We start from the raw sequence: 18,854 nt of genomic DNA, 5'->3' as shown, positions 1-18,854 counted from the left end.
CTAGTGGCTCTTCATGAAATTTAGAATAAAACCGAGTTTTCTTGTTCTGGCTTAGAAAGCTCTGCATCTTACAGCTCCTGCCTAGCCGTGAGCTCATCTCAGCACTCTTCCCCCTCCTTTTCTCAAATGTCCACCCTGTTCCCACCTTAGGTTCTGTGCTCTGTCCGGTGCTCCCTCCTCCACTCCTGGCGTGGCTGACTCCTTGTCATTCAGATCTCGCCTTCCACAGTGCCGCCTCAGTGCCACCTCAGAGAGGCCTTCTTGACTCTGATTCAGAACAGCAACCCAGTTACTCTCCGTCAAATCCCTCCCTGCTGTGTAGCAATATTATCTGTCTTGTTCTCTGTTGAATGCCCAGTGCCTAGGAAACCATCTGACACGTAGTGAGTGTTCAACAAAGATTTGTCAAATGGATGGATGCTGCTTTCCAGGTTCTTGGTCTTAATTCAGCTAGATACAGGTTAGGGTCAGGTAACTTTAGGCCTTTCCCAGTGAAGCATGAAAAGACCACAGGGGGCTTCCCTGGTCTCGCAGTGGTTAAGAATCCGCCTGCCAATGCAGGGGACACAGGTTCACGCCCTGGTCCGGGAAGATCCCACATGCCACGGAGCAACTAACTCCGTGTGCCACAACTACTGAGCCTACGCTCTAGAGCCCGCGAGCCACAACTACTGAAGCCCACGCGCCTAGAGCTCGTGCTCCGCAACAAGAGAAGCCCCCGGAATGAGAAGCCCGCGCACCACGACGAAGAGTAGCCCCCGCTTGCCGCAACTAGAGAAAGCCTGTGCGCATCAACGAAGACCCAACGCAGCCAAAAATAAATAAATAAATCTATTATTTTTTTTAAAAAAGAAAAGACCACAGGAATTAAGTTCCTGTGAATTGGGCCCAGTTCCCACCATTGCCACTTACCAGCGCTTTAATCATACGGCTCTGAGCTTCAGTTTGGTCATCAATAAAATGGAGTTAATGAGCTTCCCTTACTCATAGGGTAAGGACTAAATTGGATTTAAATATGATTGGAAGCAAAGTATTTAGCACATACTAGACACCTTCTTTCTATATTAAATCTGCACCATGTTGTCATAATTTACGTTTTCCCCTCCTCCTACTCAGGACAGGGTAGGCATTTGGTCTTTGCACTCCCAGTACCTACCTCTGTGCTTGGCTTATAACATATAAGTAGGTGGTCCACAAATGTCTGAGTTAATTTTGACTCTCCCCACCTAAGAACTGGTATCTCCTGACTCTTGTCCAGGCTGTGCCCCTTTGATCAATTTACCACTCTTTGCCCAGAGAGACAGAGACAAGATGGCCACTGGCTGTACAGGGAAAGCCTGGAGGGACAGTATGGCTCAAGACAAAATCTGATTTATGTCTTTGCTATAGTTCCTAGGTTTGTAAACAATTAATATAAATTGATCCCAGCATAACTTTCTGTTTCTAATAAAGGGATGTAGGAAAAAGATAGATCACATGATTCTTTTGTGGTTCCTAGTGCTTAGGCTTTTCCTAAGATTGCTTCCTTCCTTTGTGTTCCTTTACAATATAAAATATATATGAAAATACTCTGAAAATTAGAAGTGCTGTATTATATACATGTGTATATGTATAAGCTGGTATGAGTATGATTTTTAGATAAATGATTGGTTCAAAAAGATTAGCTCATTGTAAAGCAGTTATACTCCAATAAAGATGTTAAAAAATAAATATATTACATTTTCAAAAGACTTAATAAAATAAAAATTTAAATACAGAGATAGAAAAAAGATTAGCTGTTGAGTAAACATTCATTCAGAAGTATTTTTTGAATGTCTGCCATGTGCTAGGCACTGTTTTGGGTATTGGAAATATAGCAATAAATAAAGCAGATAATCCCTGTCTTTGTAGAATTTACATTCTCATGGGAGAGACACTCCTTTAATAAGAACATAATAAAATATGTAGGTAGTGGGGTAAATGGTAACTAAAGCTGCAGAAAAAAAAAAAAAAACAGGCAAGGGATAGGGAGGGTCAGGGGAGTAGAATATTTAGACAGGTTGGAATTATATCTCTCTTTCCTCTCCTACCCCCACTGGTGATCAAGATTCGTAACATAGTAACTTTGCCCTGCAGTTAGGTCAGTTAGGCAAACAAAAGAAAACTGATAGGTGGTTCATCAAGGTGTCTAATAATAATGTATTTCAGATTTCCATCAGCCATGTTAACAAAAAATTACTTTAAAATAATAAAATACAGACATCATCCTTATCTGATATCCCAATTTAACAGTTTTTTTAACAATAAATCTTAATAAATATATAAATATTTAAAAACCCAAAAGACTAAATTCAACAACTTGTATAATTACTGATATCAGTTCATGAATATATTATTGTTCCTGTATTACCTAAAAATATCAGTTGCTTTTGAAGCAGAAAGCTGTTATTAAAACTGATTTGAAAATGACTATTCCCTTCTAAATATTAATGTGAAAAATAATTATTAAGAGGGCTATGGCCTGAAGCATTAGGTCAGTTTGATTCTGATTTTCATACACAAAGGATGAATGCACGAATTCTGGTATTTCCAATCCCCCTATCCAGAGCAGTTGGGAAGTTGTTTACTCTCTGAGGGCCCACTGCTGACGTCTGCTCACTGAGTAATGTCATCAGATTTCCTGGTGGTGGTTATTTGGAGGGGGGCAGTGGTAAGTAGTTGTCTGGCTCTGCTGGGACACCGCTTGACAGAGGTCCTGAGAGCCGGATATACCCCGTAGACAGGATGTAAGGTTAAAATGCAATCTAGTTAAGTAAATAAAGAAAGTATTCAATGGTAAAATAGAATTGCTGAAACATTAATGTTTTAAAATGATACTGCTAAAATTATACTGAGGTAGAATCCATGCTCTTTAAAAAAATTAATCTATAGGTTCTTTTATTTCTTAGAATTAATGCGGTGGTGAGTTATTTTTACAAGTTGAGATCATAAAGTTACGCTGTCCTTTGTTTGTAAAAGTTATTTCACCCACTTTGGGTGTAGACCATGTACTCAGAATTGTTTTCCTAGGAAGAATGAGACTTTTGCCCTTAGCTGTCCATTCTTTTTATTTATTTATTTATTTATTTATTTATTTATTTATTTATTTATTTATCATCTTCATCGGAGTATAATTGCTTTGCATTGTTGTGTTAGTTGCTGCTGTATAACAAGGTGAATCAGCTATACGTATACACATATCCCCATATCCCCTCCCTCTTGCGTCTCCCTCCCACCCTCCCTATCCCACCCCTCTAGGTGGTCACAAAGCATGAGCTGATCTCCCTGTGCTATGCGGCTGCTTCCCACTAGCTATCTGTTTTACATTTGGTAGGGTATATATGTCAGTGCCACTCTCTCACTTCGTCCCAGCTTACCCTTCCCCCTCCCTGTTTCCTCAAGTCCATTCTCTACGTCTATGACTTTATTCCTGTCCTGCCCCTAGGTTCTTCAGAACCACTTTTTCTTTTTTAGATTGCATATATATGTGTTAGCATATAGCCGTCCATTCGTTTATCTTGTCCCTCAGCTTGTAACCAACGCTATATAGTATGTGTTTTTTAAAATCAAGCTAGTTGTTAACATTTGAAAGTTTCTTTTATTAATTATTGTAGCCTTTAGCTTATTTTTCTCCTCCTGGTTTCTTAAGTCTGTACTGTTGACTTTCTCAAATTTAGTGATTTGAAAGCTTAGTATATTAATTCTTGTTTCATGACAGAAAGATCTAAGACTGAATTTTGCTTCTGAGTAAAATTTACTAGTATCTTGTAGGTTTTATTACATGATATTCTCATTTTTATTATTTTCCAAGCAATCTGTAGGCATAGTTTGCATTTTCCTCTCTGATCCATCAGTTACATGAGTTTAAAAATTTCCAAGGAGGGGGTATTTCTTAACTTATGTTTTTAATTTTGGTTTGATTGCCTTATGGTTGGAAGTAAAAACTGTACAAGGAATATGTTTTAAAGTTTTCTTTGTGACCTAGTATATGTTTTTACGATATTCATAAATATTTTCTTTCTCTCCTTTCAGACTTTATCTTTTGTCTCCTTGATCCTTCATAGCAAATTTCATGAGTATCTTCTGTGAGAGGCTGCGGCCGCCGTTTCACACAGAGGACCCAAATGCTGTCCAACAACCGCTTCATCCTGGGCAGTGGCACAGCCCTCCTGTTGATGGGTTTTCTGGGTTTTTTTATGGAACTCCACCCTGCCTCAACACTGTAGAAAATCAGCAAAATGATTTCCCTTCTTTTTCTTTTTCCTGAGTAGTTCCACTGTCTTCTCCAAGCAGTAAGCCTGTATCATTTCTTCTTCTTTCATTCATTCATTTCTTTAAACTTTGTTCATAAAAACCAACAAAAAAGTCATTGTTCAGATTGGTCTCTCTCGGTGCCTCTTGCTTTCCTTCTCACTGCACTGTGGGAGTATGATTATGTAGAGCACATCTCTCTCTTTCAAGACTCTCTTTGACCTCCTGGATCATATTCCGTCAGAAATTCTGGCTTTGGCATCCAGCTGTGCCTCTCGATGAGGCCGGCCTCTGACTGCCCAGCTCTGGAGGATAGACGGTGCTGTGGGATGTCTGTGCTCACCCTTCCACCCTACTGCAAAGCTCTCCTCCTCAGTCTCAGGTCTAGAGTAGTAGCGACCCTCATTCTTACACCTTCTGAGAGATGAAGTTACTACAAAGCAAATCAGAAACTGAGCCGGTGTCCCATAATTAATAGACATCAGCTTCTTGCAGTTAAAAATATACATGGACTTCCTCCATCACTAAGCAGGTTTTGTTGCATGTGTTTACTGTAGGAGAGATCACTGCTTGAGGGGAGAGATGGGAGGTGGCAGGCAGTTAAGAAGTATCTTGTGGGAAGATTTATAGATCTAGTTCTGCTGCTGCTGTGTTTTAGGTATGAAATCACACCGTCACACCCAGAGGCCTGGAATAGGGTAGGGATCCCCTCAACACATATATACAGTGTTTCTGGAAAAATTGCAAAATATGTCTCTTCCTCCAGGTAGCAACCCAAGGCCAGGGTTCATGGCTTGGGGCTGGATTTTAGCTCTCCATTCTCCCTCCCTTGTGCTCCTTTGTGCAGTGCACAGACTTCCCAAACCTTCCAGTGGCCCTGGGTTTGCAGCACAGTTTATAGAACTAAACAGACTGGTCAGTGGAATCCCAGCTGCCACTTGCTGCTGTGTAGCCTTAAACAAAGTACTTGGAACCTCAGCTTTCCAATGTAAACTCTCAGCGTGTTGCAAAGGTTCAGTGAGATAACGTATGTTCAGCCCTTAGCACAGTGCCCAGTTTATGCTGAGCCCTCCATTGGCGCTATGATTCTATTACTTGTTGGGGTTTGGTTATGACACTGTATATTTATCTTTGTGTGTTAGTGTTAAGTTCTCAAATAGATAAGCTTCTTTTTTTTTGGCCGCGCCGTGAGGCTTGTGGGATCTTATTTCCCCTAACAGGGATCAAACCCGGGCCCCCCAGCAGTGAGAGTACAGAGTCCTGACCACTGGACCACCAGGGAATTTCCCAATGAGCATTTATTGATAAGCACTGTACTTGTCTGTAAAATGAAAGTGTTAACCGTTTCTCAACAAGGAGTCTTTGAGGTCCCATGGTTCTGATAGCTGGATTTAATTTTTTTGGTGCCATTTTAGATGTAAGATTTCATTGTCCATCAGGGGAAAGATGGGAGTAGACATGGAAGGAACCAATGTTCGTTTGGTGTCTAATCTTTGGGGGTTCTTTATATTGTAATCTCACGTGATCTCTGTAACACATGAGGAATTGAGGCCGAAGGTTGGGTAATTCACTTAGAGTCACACACAGCTAGGAAAAGAAAAGCTGGGATCAGACTCATTTTATGTGTCCTTCCCTGCTCTCCACCTTTCCTGGGGTTTATAAGGAGATAACTGAGATCCCTCTGTCTAATAAGTATTTACGTAATTTTTCTCTGGAGTAGAAATTTCATCTTCATCTGTGGCACTGATGAGAGAGAGAAAAATTTAAGCAAGCTTATCTTTTTTTTTTCTTTTCATTTTTAAGCAGATCTTTTTCTTGCAGGTAGCAGTAGCTGATATACAATTTGGCCCCATGAGATTTCATCCAGATCAGCTCCAGGTAATAATATACCATGCTGTAATTTTCACCTTGATTTTCTTTAAAGACAGGGAGGGAGAGGGTCTAAAGTTATACATTGAAAATAATCTTCTGTTTTAGATAAAATATTGGATCAATGTTGAATTCCCTGAACTTGATAGCAGTACTACAGTTATATCAGGGAATGTACTTTTCTTAGAAATACACGTTGAGGTATTTAGAGATGAAATGTCTGCAACCTACTTTAAAAGGTTCAGCAATAAAATAATATGTGTAATTGTGTGTGTGTGTGTGTATGTGTGTATGTATGTGGAGAGAGAGAGAAAGCAAAGGTGGCAAAATGTTAACAATTGATGAAACTAGAAGAAGGGTGTTCTAGCATTTATTGTCATTCATGACTTTTTGTAGGTTTGAAATTTTCTAATATAGAGAGTAAAATCATGGTCTACTCTATGTTACTGAATCAGCTGTAGCAGAGAGAAAATATCTATAAATTTTCTAATCCAAAATATTAAACAAAATAACAATTGAAATTTAGCTCCAACGTTACTTGATGCTTCCTGTACACAAACGCATGCTCACTGTTACATTTTTTAAAATGTGAAAAGGACTGGCAGAAATGTGCTCTCAGGACCTCCCTGGCGGTCCAGTGGTTAAGACTCCACGCTCCCAATGCAGGGGGCCTGGGTTTGATCCCTGGTCAGGGAACTAAGATCCCACATGCTGCGCAGCACAGAAGAAATGTGCTCTCTTAACTCTTTGCACTTGTGGTATTTGTGCACCTGGGTAAGCTTAGAGGGACTGAGTCTTGGGGAATGGGGTTTCTGTCAGCTTTGCAGTCTCTTTCCCTTAGGCTGTCCCGCCTTGACTGTACCAGGTACCACAGTTGCCCCCCATTAGTCAGTCTGAGTGTGAAGGGAGGGAGCAGTGCGCTCCTGCCCCAGGTGTGGCTTGGGGGCCTGGCAGCGCAGGGGAAAGGCAGCAGACGCAGGCCTCGCCCAATCCAGGCCAGGTGCGAGGGCAGCCAGCTGTCTCTTGCACCTGGTGCTATTCCTGTGTCACTAAATAGGCAGTTTTTGAATTGTAACGTTTTGGTCTACTTTAAGTCTCCTCTCTTACAATCAAAGTAATTTTTTTTTTAACTTGGAGGAATTACGTAAAGTCTTGAGTCAGAATATTTAAATGTATTATTTAAAGTATTAAGTATTCTAGGAGTTTGATTGAAATATTGGTGTTTGCCATCTGAGGACTTACCTAGTTAACTTACTGTTAACTAAAACAAATATTTGTGTTTTTTAATTGATTCGGTTTTAAGATAAAATACTTAATCAAATCTTTGTTGAGTTTTTCCAGTGGGCTTATTAGCAAAAGAAATAAGCATATGATCCATGCACTGACTTCCAGACTAAGAACAGATAGAATAGCACTCATTTCAGGGAGCTGAGTGATAACGTCCCAGAGTTACATGTAGGAAAAGGATTTACTCAACAGATCGTTATGCTCACATCTGTGTACTTGCCTTGAAAACACTTGGGAGTTTTCTGTGGCTTGTTAAGAAATGACAATTCTAACGACACCTTTTTTTTTTTTTTCTTTTAAAAGTGTTCATGCTTTTTTGATTCAGGTACTTTTAGTGTTTCCCAAAGAAGATAAGCAGTGTAATGGATTCTGTAGGGCATGTGAAAAAGCAGGGTTTAAGTGTACAGTTATCAAGGAGGCTCAGACGGCCCTTGCCTGTTTCCTGGACAAACATCACGACGTCATCATCATTGACCACAGAAATCCCCAACAGCTGGACGGGGAGGTGCTGTGCAGGTAAGCCTGAGACTCAGGCCTCAAGAGTCCTGCTGGCATTTGTGACAGTAAATGCAGCCCCAAATACATTAGGTTAAATTCAGTGTCTTTTAAGGTGCCTTCCATGCAAGTAAAATAAGCAAGACGTTAGAATATTATTATTTCTAGGAGAGATCTCTATCTCTTTTGTTTTGTTTTGCTTTGCTTAAAACAGAAAATCTGAATGTGAACCGTTAAGAGATAAGATGAAATCCTGTATGTAATTAACCACAACTGTCACCTGTATAGTACTGCAACAAGAGTTATTATAGTTTTCTAGATGTTTTTAAAGTTATAAAAAATTTGAAAATTGTCTTCTAATGTTAGGTGAATATGCCTTGTTTCTCATACTTGCAGAATATCAATATCATGAGAGAATTTGGGTAGCAGACATAAATCTAAGAAAAGTACATTCTAAAGAAAGTCATTTGCTGCTGATGGAAGCAAGGCAAAAGTGAAATATCAATTTTATTTAAAAGAAAACTTTTATTTTGGGGAAGACAAGTCATAATTTTAATATGATGTAAAATTTTATAATATATTAATTTTAAGGACATTTAAATGTTGACTTTAGGAGATAGAAAAGATTGAAAACCAAACATAACAGGGGTTAAAAACTGAGCTGACAGGAAAATGACATCCAGAAGGTTGACCAGAAGGTTGTTTACAGGTACATGGTGATTTCCATGTACTTGAGAGTTCACCTTTCAGGTAGTCAGATGAGAGGTGGCTTTTACCCAGGTGTGATCCGCCTCCAGTAAAGCTTCCCTCTGGCCTTGCTCTGTGTTGCCTGCCATGCTGCCTGTGTTCCTTTCCTATTTCTGTCTGGTTGATGGCAGTTAGCCATTGTCACTGTAGCCCAGATTTGTTTGACGTGTTATCTGATAGCACACCCATGAGGGATGTGGAGATGTGGAGAGAGCTCTGACCCTGGGTCCTATGCTCAGCTCTTCCCTTGCCCAGCTGCCTTTGGGTAACTCTCTGTCTTCTCTGAGGATGTGTTTTCTCAGCTGTAAATTTGGAACACTTGGTTTCCAAGATCCTTTCTCTCTCTAGCATTTGATGGATAGCACTCAGAGGAAGGGAAGAAAATATCTTAGTTACGTGGTGCTTTTAGTCTTGGTAGACTGCTGCTAGGCAGGAGAAATATCTAAGGAGAGCCAAAGAGCCCAAACAGAAAAGGTGAAGGGGGGTGAGGTGCTGAGGACAACTTGGCTTCCTTCACAGTCTTGTCCAGGTCCAAACCTGGCCACAGGTATGTGCTGGACAATGACATTCATACTCATAAAGATGGCTCTGCTAGACCGTCCTGTGTTATAAAAGAAAAACTAAGTTGTGGTAGTTATGGTCTACTTTTTTTTTTGTGATAAAATACACATAACATACAATTATGCTCCACTTTTTGAAGGAGGAGAAAGTACTGTTGTTACACATTTTGGGAATATTCTAAACAAATAGGGTAACTCATTCAGCAAACGTATAAATTTACAACTTATACAGTTTTAAAACAGAGAATGTGACCTGGGTTGCTTAACGTGTGGTTTTAGAGAAGCTTAGACTGTCGTAAGTGCATGTCTTCTACCAAGTCCCCACCACCCTCCATCCAGCCTCTGATGGGGGTTAGGGTTTCCCAAGGGAGAGATCTGAGTTTCAGAAGTTCTCCTCCATGTTGAGTCCAGCTCTGTCCATATTTGGCCCCAGATTTCCAACATTTGAGGACAAGAGTGGTCTTTTCTGGTTGGAGCACATCCTCACTGCTGTCAGCGGCTCCTCACAGAGTGTGGTTTCATATTCCAGCCCCATCAAGGAGGCCTCCTCTGAGTACCTTCTTCCAATCAAGATCTCTCGTAGGCATGGTTCCCGAACCGAAAAGCTCACGGGTTTGGGTAGATGAGCGTAGAGTAAGCAGAGCCGTCACCCGCCCCCCCCCACCCCCCGTGTTAGCCAGAGAGCAGACCTCTACAAAGGCACCCCCGGTCACGCTCCTTTCCTGACGGCTGCATCACAGCCCTGGCCAAGAATCTGAAGTCTTTCTCGCTAACTGTGTTCTACCACATCACTTTTGTCTTGTTGGCTGAGGATTTGGAGGACAAGGGGCAGGGGGAGTCCTTGTGCCATTTGTAATGAGTTTTCTAGAGGCAAGAGTGGGCCCTGATTTACTTTCCTAGTCAGTTTCATCTCAGTTCTGGCCCTTACCTGGTTTATCTCCCTTAAGATCATCCCTTTTAAGGGTGCCTGCCCACTATGGACTGTTCCTTCAAGGAATCTTTCCAGGCTGTCCCTCCTGAACCTGCTCGCCCTCTCTCTCCACTTAAACTGCTCACTAAGAGACCTTAGCCCTGGCAGAGCCCCGTCTGTCCCTTCTTCTTCCTTTTGGGATACCTGATCAACACCCCCTGTGAAGGGTTTTTCATCAGTTGCTGATTTGTCTAAATGATTAGCATTCAGCTGTATCTCTCTATTGGGGACACGTGGGACTCCTTACACTCCTTATCAGATACCTTCCTAAAGGTTAGATAGTCTGTGTCTGCGATATTTTCAAACTCACCAGTTGAGGGAACCCTACTTGGCAGGTCTTCTTGGTTCAGGACACGGTGCTTGTTACCAGAGCTACATAGGTGAATAAGACATGGTTCTTGCCTCTGAGGAACAAATGCTTTTGTTGGTGGGGGCAAGCGAGCGATTTCAGCACAGCTCATAGATGCCCACAGAGGAGGTATGCTGTGGGTGCCTGTGTCTAGGAGGGCTTCACAAGGGGGTGTTTGAGTTGAGTCCCAAAGGATAAGCGGGAGTTCTGAAAGGAAGGACTGTGGAGAAAACATTCCGGGTGGAGGAAGCAGCATGTGTAGGACCGGGCAGGGTGTCCAGGGCTCCTCTGCCTGGTGTCAGGTGGCTGCTGCATCCAGCAGGTACAGGCCCTGGCTCAGGGTGAGGCTGGAGCAGCAGACGAGCCTGATCTGGAGGGCCTTGTGTGCTGAGCCAAAGGCTTTGGAGTCTGCCCTGTAGGCAGTTGAGACCCTGGCGTAGTCTACGTATTCTACGCAGGGGAGTGTCCGGCGTGCGCTGCCAGAGCACTGTGGCTGCCGCCTGGAGAGTGGAGAAGGAGATGGAAGGAGCGGAGGCCCGTCAGCCAGCTGTGAGGCTGAGGTCAGGGCCTCCTCCCAACTTCCTGTAGAGGCAAAAACTGACCGCAGCAATGAACGGACCAGAGATAAGATGACAGATATGTCAGAAGTTGGGAGACAGAAAAGGACGGGGATTCTCACTGTATCTCTTGTGCTATGGGGACCAATAAAGAAGCCTGTTCCTGGAATGTCCTCTGCATAGTTCAGCCTCTGAAGCTGAAATTCCAATGGCCCTGCAGGAAGGAAGTGGGAAGAGGCTTTGCTTTACTCCCACTGTGTCCTGCTGAGCCTGGGATGCTGGAGTTGCACTGACCAGAGCTGAGCACCATCACTTCTGTGATTTACTTTCTGCATCCACTAGGAAACCCAAGACAGGGAGCAGAGGGAGACGGACAAAGACGTGGTTTTTCCTACCATGTTGTAAGAAGGGGCAGAGGCATAAGGAGCCTGGGAACATTCCTTCACATATTGCAGTTTCAAAACAGCAAACTGCATCAGTTCTCAGGTTTAGCCAGAGAATGGCAGAGAGCAGGCCAGGAGTCCCCTCTGTGCAGCAGAGCCATGCGTGCCTGCTGGCAGCGCTCTCTGAGCACGAACTTGCACCTGTTGACCTGATCTGCAGGTCCAGACCTCAGAGGAGGACGGCTGCTAACCCCAAGGGTCCAGCAAAGGGGTGCACGGGAGACTCCTTTGACCATCTCTGCTGCAGACACTCTGCCTGGGTTGATGTTGCTCCTGTTCAAGGATAAAGAAGGGGACCTGTAAAAAGCTGCCAAATTATGGAGGGGGAAAGACAGCCTGAAGACAAAGAAAATTGTTTTCCATGAGAAACTGAAGAACCTTTTAGAAGACATATGCTTAGTGTACTCAGAAGAAATGAAGAGCTAGTCCTCTGTGCAGCAGGAGCAGGGCTCTGTAATGAAAGGGAAGATTTTTATAAAGGGAGATGGAGGAAGTAAAGCACTGCGTAGAAACCCAACATACGTTAACAGAATTAAGTCTGTGTTGACGTGAAAGGATGCTCAACATCACTAATCATTAGAGAAATGCAAATCAAAACTACAGTGAGGTATCACCTCACACCAGTCAGAATGGCCATCATCAAAAAATCTACAAACAGTAAATGCTGGAGAGGGTGTGGAGAAAAGGGAACCCTCTTGCACTGTTGGTGGGAATGTAGATTGATACAGCCACTATGGAAAACAGTATGGAGGTTCCTTAAAAAACTAGAAACAGAACTACTGTACGACCCAGCCGTCCCACTACTGGGCATATACCCTGAGAAAACCATAATTCAAAAAGAGTCATGTACCACAGTGTTCATTGCAGCACTATTTACAATCACCAGGACATGGAAGCAACCTAAGTGTCCATCAACAGATGAATGGATAAAGAAGATGTTGCACGTATATACAATGGAATATTACTCAGCCATAAAAAGAAATGAAATTGAATTATTTGTAGTGAGGTGGATGGACCTAGAGTCTGTCATACAGAGTGAAGTAAGTCAGAAAGAGAAAAACAAATACCGTATGCTAACACATACTTATGGAATCTAAAAAAAAAAAAAATGGTTCTGATGAACCTAGGGGCAGGACAGGAATAAAGACGTAGATGTAGAGAATGGACTTGACACGGGGAGGGGGAAGGGTAAGCTGGGACGAAGTGAGAGAGTGGCATGGACATATATACACTACCAAATGTAAAATAGATAGCTAGTGGGAAGCAGCCACATAGCACAGGGAGATCAGCTCGGTGGTTTGTGACCACCTAGAAGGGTGGAATAGGGAGGGTGGGAGGGAGACGCAAGATGGAGGAGATATGGGGATATATGTATATGTATAGCTGATTCACTTTTTTATAAAGCAGATACACAACATTGTAAAGCAATTATACTCCAATAAAGATGTTTAAAAAGAAAAAAAAGTCTGTGTAGAATGCAGAAGCAAGATCGAACTCAGAGTGCTGTGTGCTTTCATAACAATCTCTGGATTTACCTTGGTCTGAACATCCTTTTCACCATCGTAAATTCCATTCTTTTCAATGTGAAACTCACTTCACGTGGCAGAGGGAACAGTGGCATAGTACAAGTAATGGAGTTGTGGTTTTGTAAAATTTAGGTCATTGAAGGGCTTTGCTATGTTCATACAATAAGCCTCCAGCATGTGTCCTTTTTTCCAGTTTTGTATCAAGACCATCATCAGAATTACTTGTAGTTTCCTAGTGTATCTAGAGACTGGTAGTTGCCCCCCAATATCCATTACTACTCTTTTCTTAATAGCAGAACATCTAGTGTTTAGGTGGGAATACGACCACCTAGGAAATATACTGCATTCCCTAGCTTTTCTTGCAGCTGGCCAATGGAAGTGTCATGTGCATCTTCTGAAAAGTGTCCTTGAAGGGAATATGCATGCCCTTCTTCCTGCTGTCTGGCATGTGGATGTTATGGCTAGAGCTCAGCATCTGTCTTGGACCATGAGGAAGAAACCACGTACAGACAATAATAGAGAAACATTAGACAGGAGGAGCCCGGTTCCTGATGCTGCAGAGTGCCATTGCAGCTTGGACTGCTCACCTCTGCACATCTTGCGTGTGGGAGACAAGTCTTGTTTAAGCCACTTTCTCTGGAGTTTTCTGTTGTGCATAACCAAATCAAATGCAAATGTTTCACCAGGTAGCATGGTTCTGAGAGCTTCCCAGTATGCTTGTGCAGCCTTTCAGAATCTCATGCTGTAGACTCACACCCCATCTTTTTTTAAGATTTTTTTTTTTATGTGGACCGTTTTTTTTTAAAGTCTTTATTGAATTTGTTACAATATTGCTTCTGTTTTATGTTTTGATTTTTTTGCCCAGGAGGCATGTGGGATCTTAGCTCCCTGGCCAGGGATCGAACCCACACCCCCTGCATTGGAAGGCAAAGTCTTAGCCACTGGACCGCCAGGGAAGTCCCTCACGTCCCATCTTTTTTTCTGACTTCTTGAAATCTTCCTTCCGAATGCCCGGGTGTATATTTTGATGACGCCATGCCATTTCTTTCTTAGTTTCCATGAATTCTAAAGTAAAGGATGTTATTTTGCAACCCAGGTTCCTGACATTCCTATTTCCTAGCCAGTTCTTCCTTCTTATGGACCAGAGAAGGTTAAGAATACACCTCTGCCTTTTCATACCATGTTAGACCTCCTTTGCAGGGACCAGCTTGTCTCCAGGAAGCATGGTCTTTCCTTCTACTTTGTCCTTAGCCCAGTGCCCCTCATCTCTGTATCCAAATCTGCTTACTGGGATCATCTACGTGGTTGCGTACTTGCTATTATACCACTCAGATCTCTGTTTTTCTTGTAAAAAGATGAGAGCTGGTTTGAAATGGCTGGCTGCATACTTAAATTGCCTTTTCTCCTTCTAAATCTTTGTGATATGATAGAAGTATAAATGTAAGAACAACTACAGTGTCCTAAGAAGTCATGGAAATACCATTTGTGAGTCCATGTCTTTCATTCCCTGTTTAAGATTAGTGCTAGGGTGAGTATTAGCCAACAGGTTTGAGAAGTGACCTGGCCTTGTCTGTTGTGTGAGGGTCTGCCATGCCGGTCACCCTCCCGAGCTGAAACAGCCCTTCCCATGGCTTCTTCTCCAGGAAGGTGAGCTTGGCTATTCTCTAGACAGGGAGACCATGTTTGGACCAGGGCCTGGCACCTGGTCAGCAAGCCCTTCAGCGACCTGTCAAGAGGGCTCTTCCGGTAGAGCCATGTAGCCAGTGCCCTTTAGGTTGGCTCCCACTGGAGACGGTAGGCAAATAGAAGCTGGAGGAGTACAGTGGACCCTGGGAGAAGCAGAAGTGTTGACACAGAGAGAGAGAGAGTGTTACGAGCTACGTGGTCCATGAGAGAGACTGGCTGGTCCCTAGGGCTGCTTTTCCATCCCTGAGCAACTTCCCAACCCAAGGGCTAGTCTGCATCTATCGTTGGACTTCAGCCTTTCTCAACCTGAGCTCCATGAGAAAATTAAGCCTCAGCGCCCTGAGGCAGGGATAGGCAAAGGGGAACACAGTCAGGCCCATTCATTTATGTATTGTCTGTGGCTGCTCTCGTGCTACAATGGCAGAATTGAGTAGTTGTGACAGAGTCTGTATGGCCCAAAAAGCCTAAAATATTTACTATCTGGCCCTTTACAGAAAAATTTTGCCAAAACTGAGGCATCCATTGTATATGATGAATTGACTTTTCTCTTATGCATCTGGAATGGTTATGTTATGAACCATCCTTGGGAGAATTGAGAAACAGTCACTCAAATCAGTTTCTGTGTTCAGTGATTCAGAAGTGACACAAGTGATTCTTGAACCAGCAGAACTGAAGTAAGGCAGTAAGTCTGGGCTACTCCCTGTCCCATCCCGGACACATTGTCCAGGGGCCAGCGCACTTCTGACTTGGCTGGGGCAGTCTGGATCCAGTCCTCTCCATCTCCTCCGTCTGAAGTCACGCTCCCGTGTGGGTCCTCTTCCTTCCAGGCCAGGGGCCGAGTTCCTCCCTCTTCCTGTGGCCTGGCTCTTCTTCTCCGGATAGGCCTGCTTTCTTCCCCAGGGTAGGATGGGTCGAAGCCACTGCATATCTCCAGTGGAGCAACTTCTTTTCCTACTACTCCTCTCTGTCACATTTATCTCTGCCCTCTCTCATCTTTTGGCTGGATTTTCATTCCCCGTGACTTCCTGGGAAGCTGCTTCTCCGGAAGGTTAAATTCAGTCCCTGCAGGCAGACTTATACTCCTTGGGTAATTTCAGTGGAGCAGTGTCTTCTACTTTTCTCAACCAGTCTTCCATTCTTAATTTTTCCTGTCAGGTGTTGATTCTCCTCTTTCTGACTGATAAGAATATCTTGCATTTCCAAGTTTTGAATATTTATTGTTACTGTTTTTGCCTGCATTCTACTTGGGAACCCTTCTTTGCACTGCTTAGAGTACAGTGGAGAGCTGACCCTTGGGCTTCTTCACCCCCACTGGAATTGTCGCCATCAGCTAGTGGTAATATACATAAACTTGCATTTTCCTTTGGTAGGAAGAGACGAGTAACCCCTTTCATGTAAGCCCCAGGTAGGGAAAATTTTCCACCTGAAACAGCTTAGGTTAACAAAGAGCAGAGCAAGTAGAAGGCACATCATTTGCATTAGCTGTTACCTTCACACTCCATAATTGTTAGGGTTACCATAGGCCACTGGTTAGGAGTTTGTCCTCCAAAGAGGGAAAGATCAAGTAGCTAAGAAGGTGACTCCAGCGTATGAAGGGATCTTTTGCTCTCCCTTCTCCCTCTCCCCCAACTTTAATTGTTCTACCAAAATTGTTTAGGTATATTCAGTTTTTAAAGAATTGCTTTAAATTTATTTTAAAACTGTTTTTTAAAGGTCTATCAGATCATCAGAACTCTCAGAAAACACAGTTATTGTTGGTGTAGTACGCAGGTAAGATATTTCCTTCTTTCTTTCTTTTTTGATGTTGAAATTCAGGTGTCAGTGTAATGTTTGCTTTTACCAGAGGCCCAAATAACAGCTTGTGGGCTGTGACAGGCCTCACCCTTTTTAGTTGGGCCTTTTTTTTCTTTACTCTTTCTTATTTTCTTTCACTTTGGCAGTTAAATTCATGGCTGGAGTTTGTACTCTCATACTAGGTTTTGTGATTTTGGACTGCCTTTCACTTTAGAAATAGGCAAACCACGAGAGAATTCCATTCCTAAAGTATGAATGTTTTCCAGGCGTATTTCCTAGGGACTTCAAACTCCAAATATCTGTGAAGATTTGAATTATACATAGTTGGGGGAAATCTTATATTTCATTTTAAAATTGGAGGTAAGGAAAGAACAGAAATAATTTAGTTTAAATTAAAATTTTTACGTATCAAATAGGTATACAGTCACTCCTGTATCCTGGCTGTTAGTGTAATCTCTGTATTTCAAGCATTAATATATACTGCCAGAAAGCCAAGTGTGAAACTAAAACAGAAAACTGTTTTCAACTTTATACGTTTGATTTGTATGTTAATCTAATTCATCTAAAAGTACTCATTATATGACAATTATAATATTATGTAAATGAGTGAGTAGTTAAAGATGTGAGATGTAATTGATAAAAACTGTCTCTAACCATTTACTATGTTCTTTTGAAGGGCGGTTAGAGAAGAGTCATCTGTAATGTCCCTCATTGAGGCTGGCTTTACAAGGGTATGTACCCACTTTTTTGTTATACAAGTATAATTCAGCATAAGAAGTTATTTTATCTCAGTTTAGAGCCCAGCAATAGTTTTGAATTAATTTGAAGAAAAAAAAATTTTCCTTATGCTGTGTTATAGTTTGGTTTAACTTTATAATCTGGTAATCTAATAATCCACAACACTTTGCTTTCTTAGTCTCTCAAAACTATGCCTGCTAAAGTCATCTAAACATATTAAAATCTCCTTTAATGGCTTACTCATTGAAAATTATACCATAGGATGTGTTGTTATAATGCTTACATGTATACATGCAACTTTATAGCCAGTTCAAGGATTCTGGAAGTAAGACCTCCCCAACATGGCTCCCTTTCTTTCCACCACTGGCTCCAGTCTGTTGGTTTCTCTTAAGCCAAAAAGCTTCTGAAGGCTTTGGTCAGCTGGTTGCCAGTGAGCCTTGGGAATCATGATGGAGAGAGCTTATATAAGGCTGATTGTTGGGCAGATTTGTAGCCCAAATTAATATTATCAATGAGGTAGTCCAGAAACCTCAAGCCTTGAACTTAGTTTAAAGTGATTCTGGGGATTCCCTGGAGGCACAGTGGTTAAGAATCCGCCTGCCAATGCAGGGGACACGGGTTCGATCCCTGGTCCGGGAAGATCTCACACGCCGCGGAGCAACTAAGCCCGTGCACCACAACTACTGAGCCTGCGCTCTAGAGCCTGTGAGCCACAACTACTGAGCCCGTGCTCCACAACTACTGAAGCCCGTGCGCCTAGAGCCCGTGCTCCACAGCAAGAGAAGCCACTGCAGTGAGAAGCCTGTGCACCGCAATGAAGAGTAGCCCCGCTTGCTGCAACTAGAGAAAAACCCGCACGCAGCAATGAAGACCCAACGCAGCCAAAAATAAAATAAAATAAATAAATGTATTAAAAAAAAAAAAGGTGATTCTGGATGGTAGCACTCCCAGGTATTCGGAAGAAGCAAATTACAAATCCTCCCAGAGAAAGACACCTTCTTCTTTGGCCTCAGAGAATCCCTGCAAATAATTATTCAGGGGCAGCAGGCAGCACTCAGCATTAACCAGTCCACCAGGAGACAAGGCGTTGCAAGTGAGAACTAGCAGGGGGAGAAAGACAGCAGGAACAGACCCCCACAGTCCTCAGAAATTAGAATGATCAGATATGAATTGTAAAACAATTATGCCTATTATATGTAAAGAAATAAAGACAAGACAAGCTTGGAAATATCTGCAAGGAATAAGAAAGTATAAAAAGTGATAGCACATTTTAAGTAGCATGTAATTGAATTTTGAGAAGTGTACATATAATAACTGAAAATTTGAAAACTTACTAGGTCAGAAGAAATTATCCAGCATGTAGCACAAAGATAAAAAAATAGAGAATAAGTTAGAGAGGTTTAGAAATGTGGAGGTTAGAATGTGCGGTTTAGCATACATATAACTGGAGTTCTAGAAGGACAGGAGAGAGAATGGGACAGTGTATTTGAAGAGAATTCTCCAGAAATGATGGAAGACTTTAGTCCACAGATTCCAAAATTCCAAAGTAGAGTAAATAAAAAGA

The 18,854-nt window shown here is 42.3% G+C and overlaps 1 protein-coding gene across 6 annotated transcripts in view; it reads left to right on the top strand.

Moving 5' to 3' along the window:
* Positions 1-18,854, top strand: part of PDE8A (phosphodiesterase 8A) — a 155,489-nt gene that overhangs the window by 66,548 nt on the left and 70,087 nt on the right. For 5 of the 6 annotated variants that reach the window (XM_028161944.2, XM_057544240.1, XM_028161942.2 and 2 more), the window contains exons 2-5: positions 6,091-6,147; positions 7,751-7,941; positions 16,472-16,528; positions 17,229-17,283. In XM_028161944.2, coding sequence (XP_028017745.2) covers positions 6,091-6,147; positions 7,751-7,941; positions 16,472-16,528; positions 17,229-17,283 — 360 coding nt within the window. Of the gene's footprint in view, positions 1-4,176; positions 4,311-6,090; positions 6,148-7,750; positions 7,942-16,471; positions 16,529-17,228; positions 17,284-18,854 lie in introns of those variants that run through there. The other variant, XM_007194279.3, reaches the window with a different exon arrangement.

This window comes from Balaenoptera acutorostrata, chromosome 3, assembly GCF_949987535.1.
Source record: "Balaenoptera acutorostrata chromosome 3, mBalAcu1.1, whole genome shotgun sequence".
In the NCBI taxonomy this organism is placed as follows: Eukaryota; Metazoa; Chordata; class Mammalia; order Artiodactyla; family Balaenopteridae; genus Balaenoptera; species Balaenoptera acutorostrata.
Note: the sequence above shows the minus strand (reverse complement) of the source record. Positions and strands in the feature narration are given on the sequence as shown.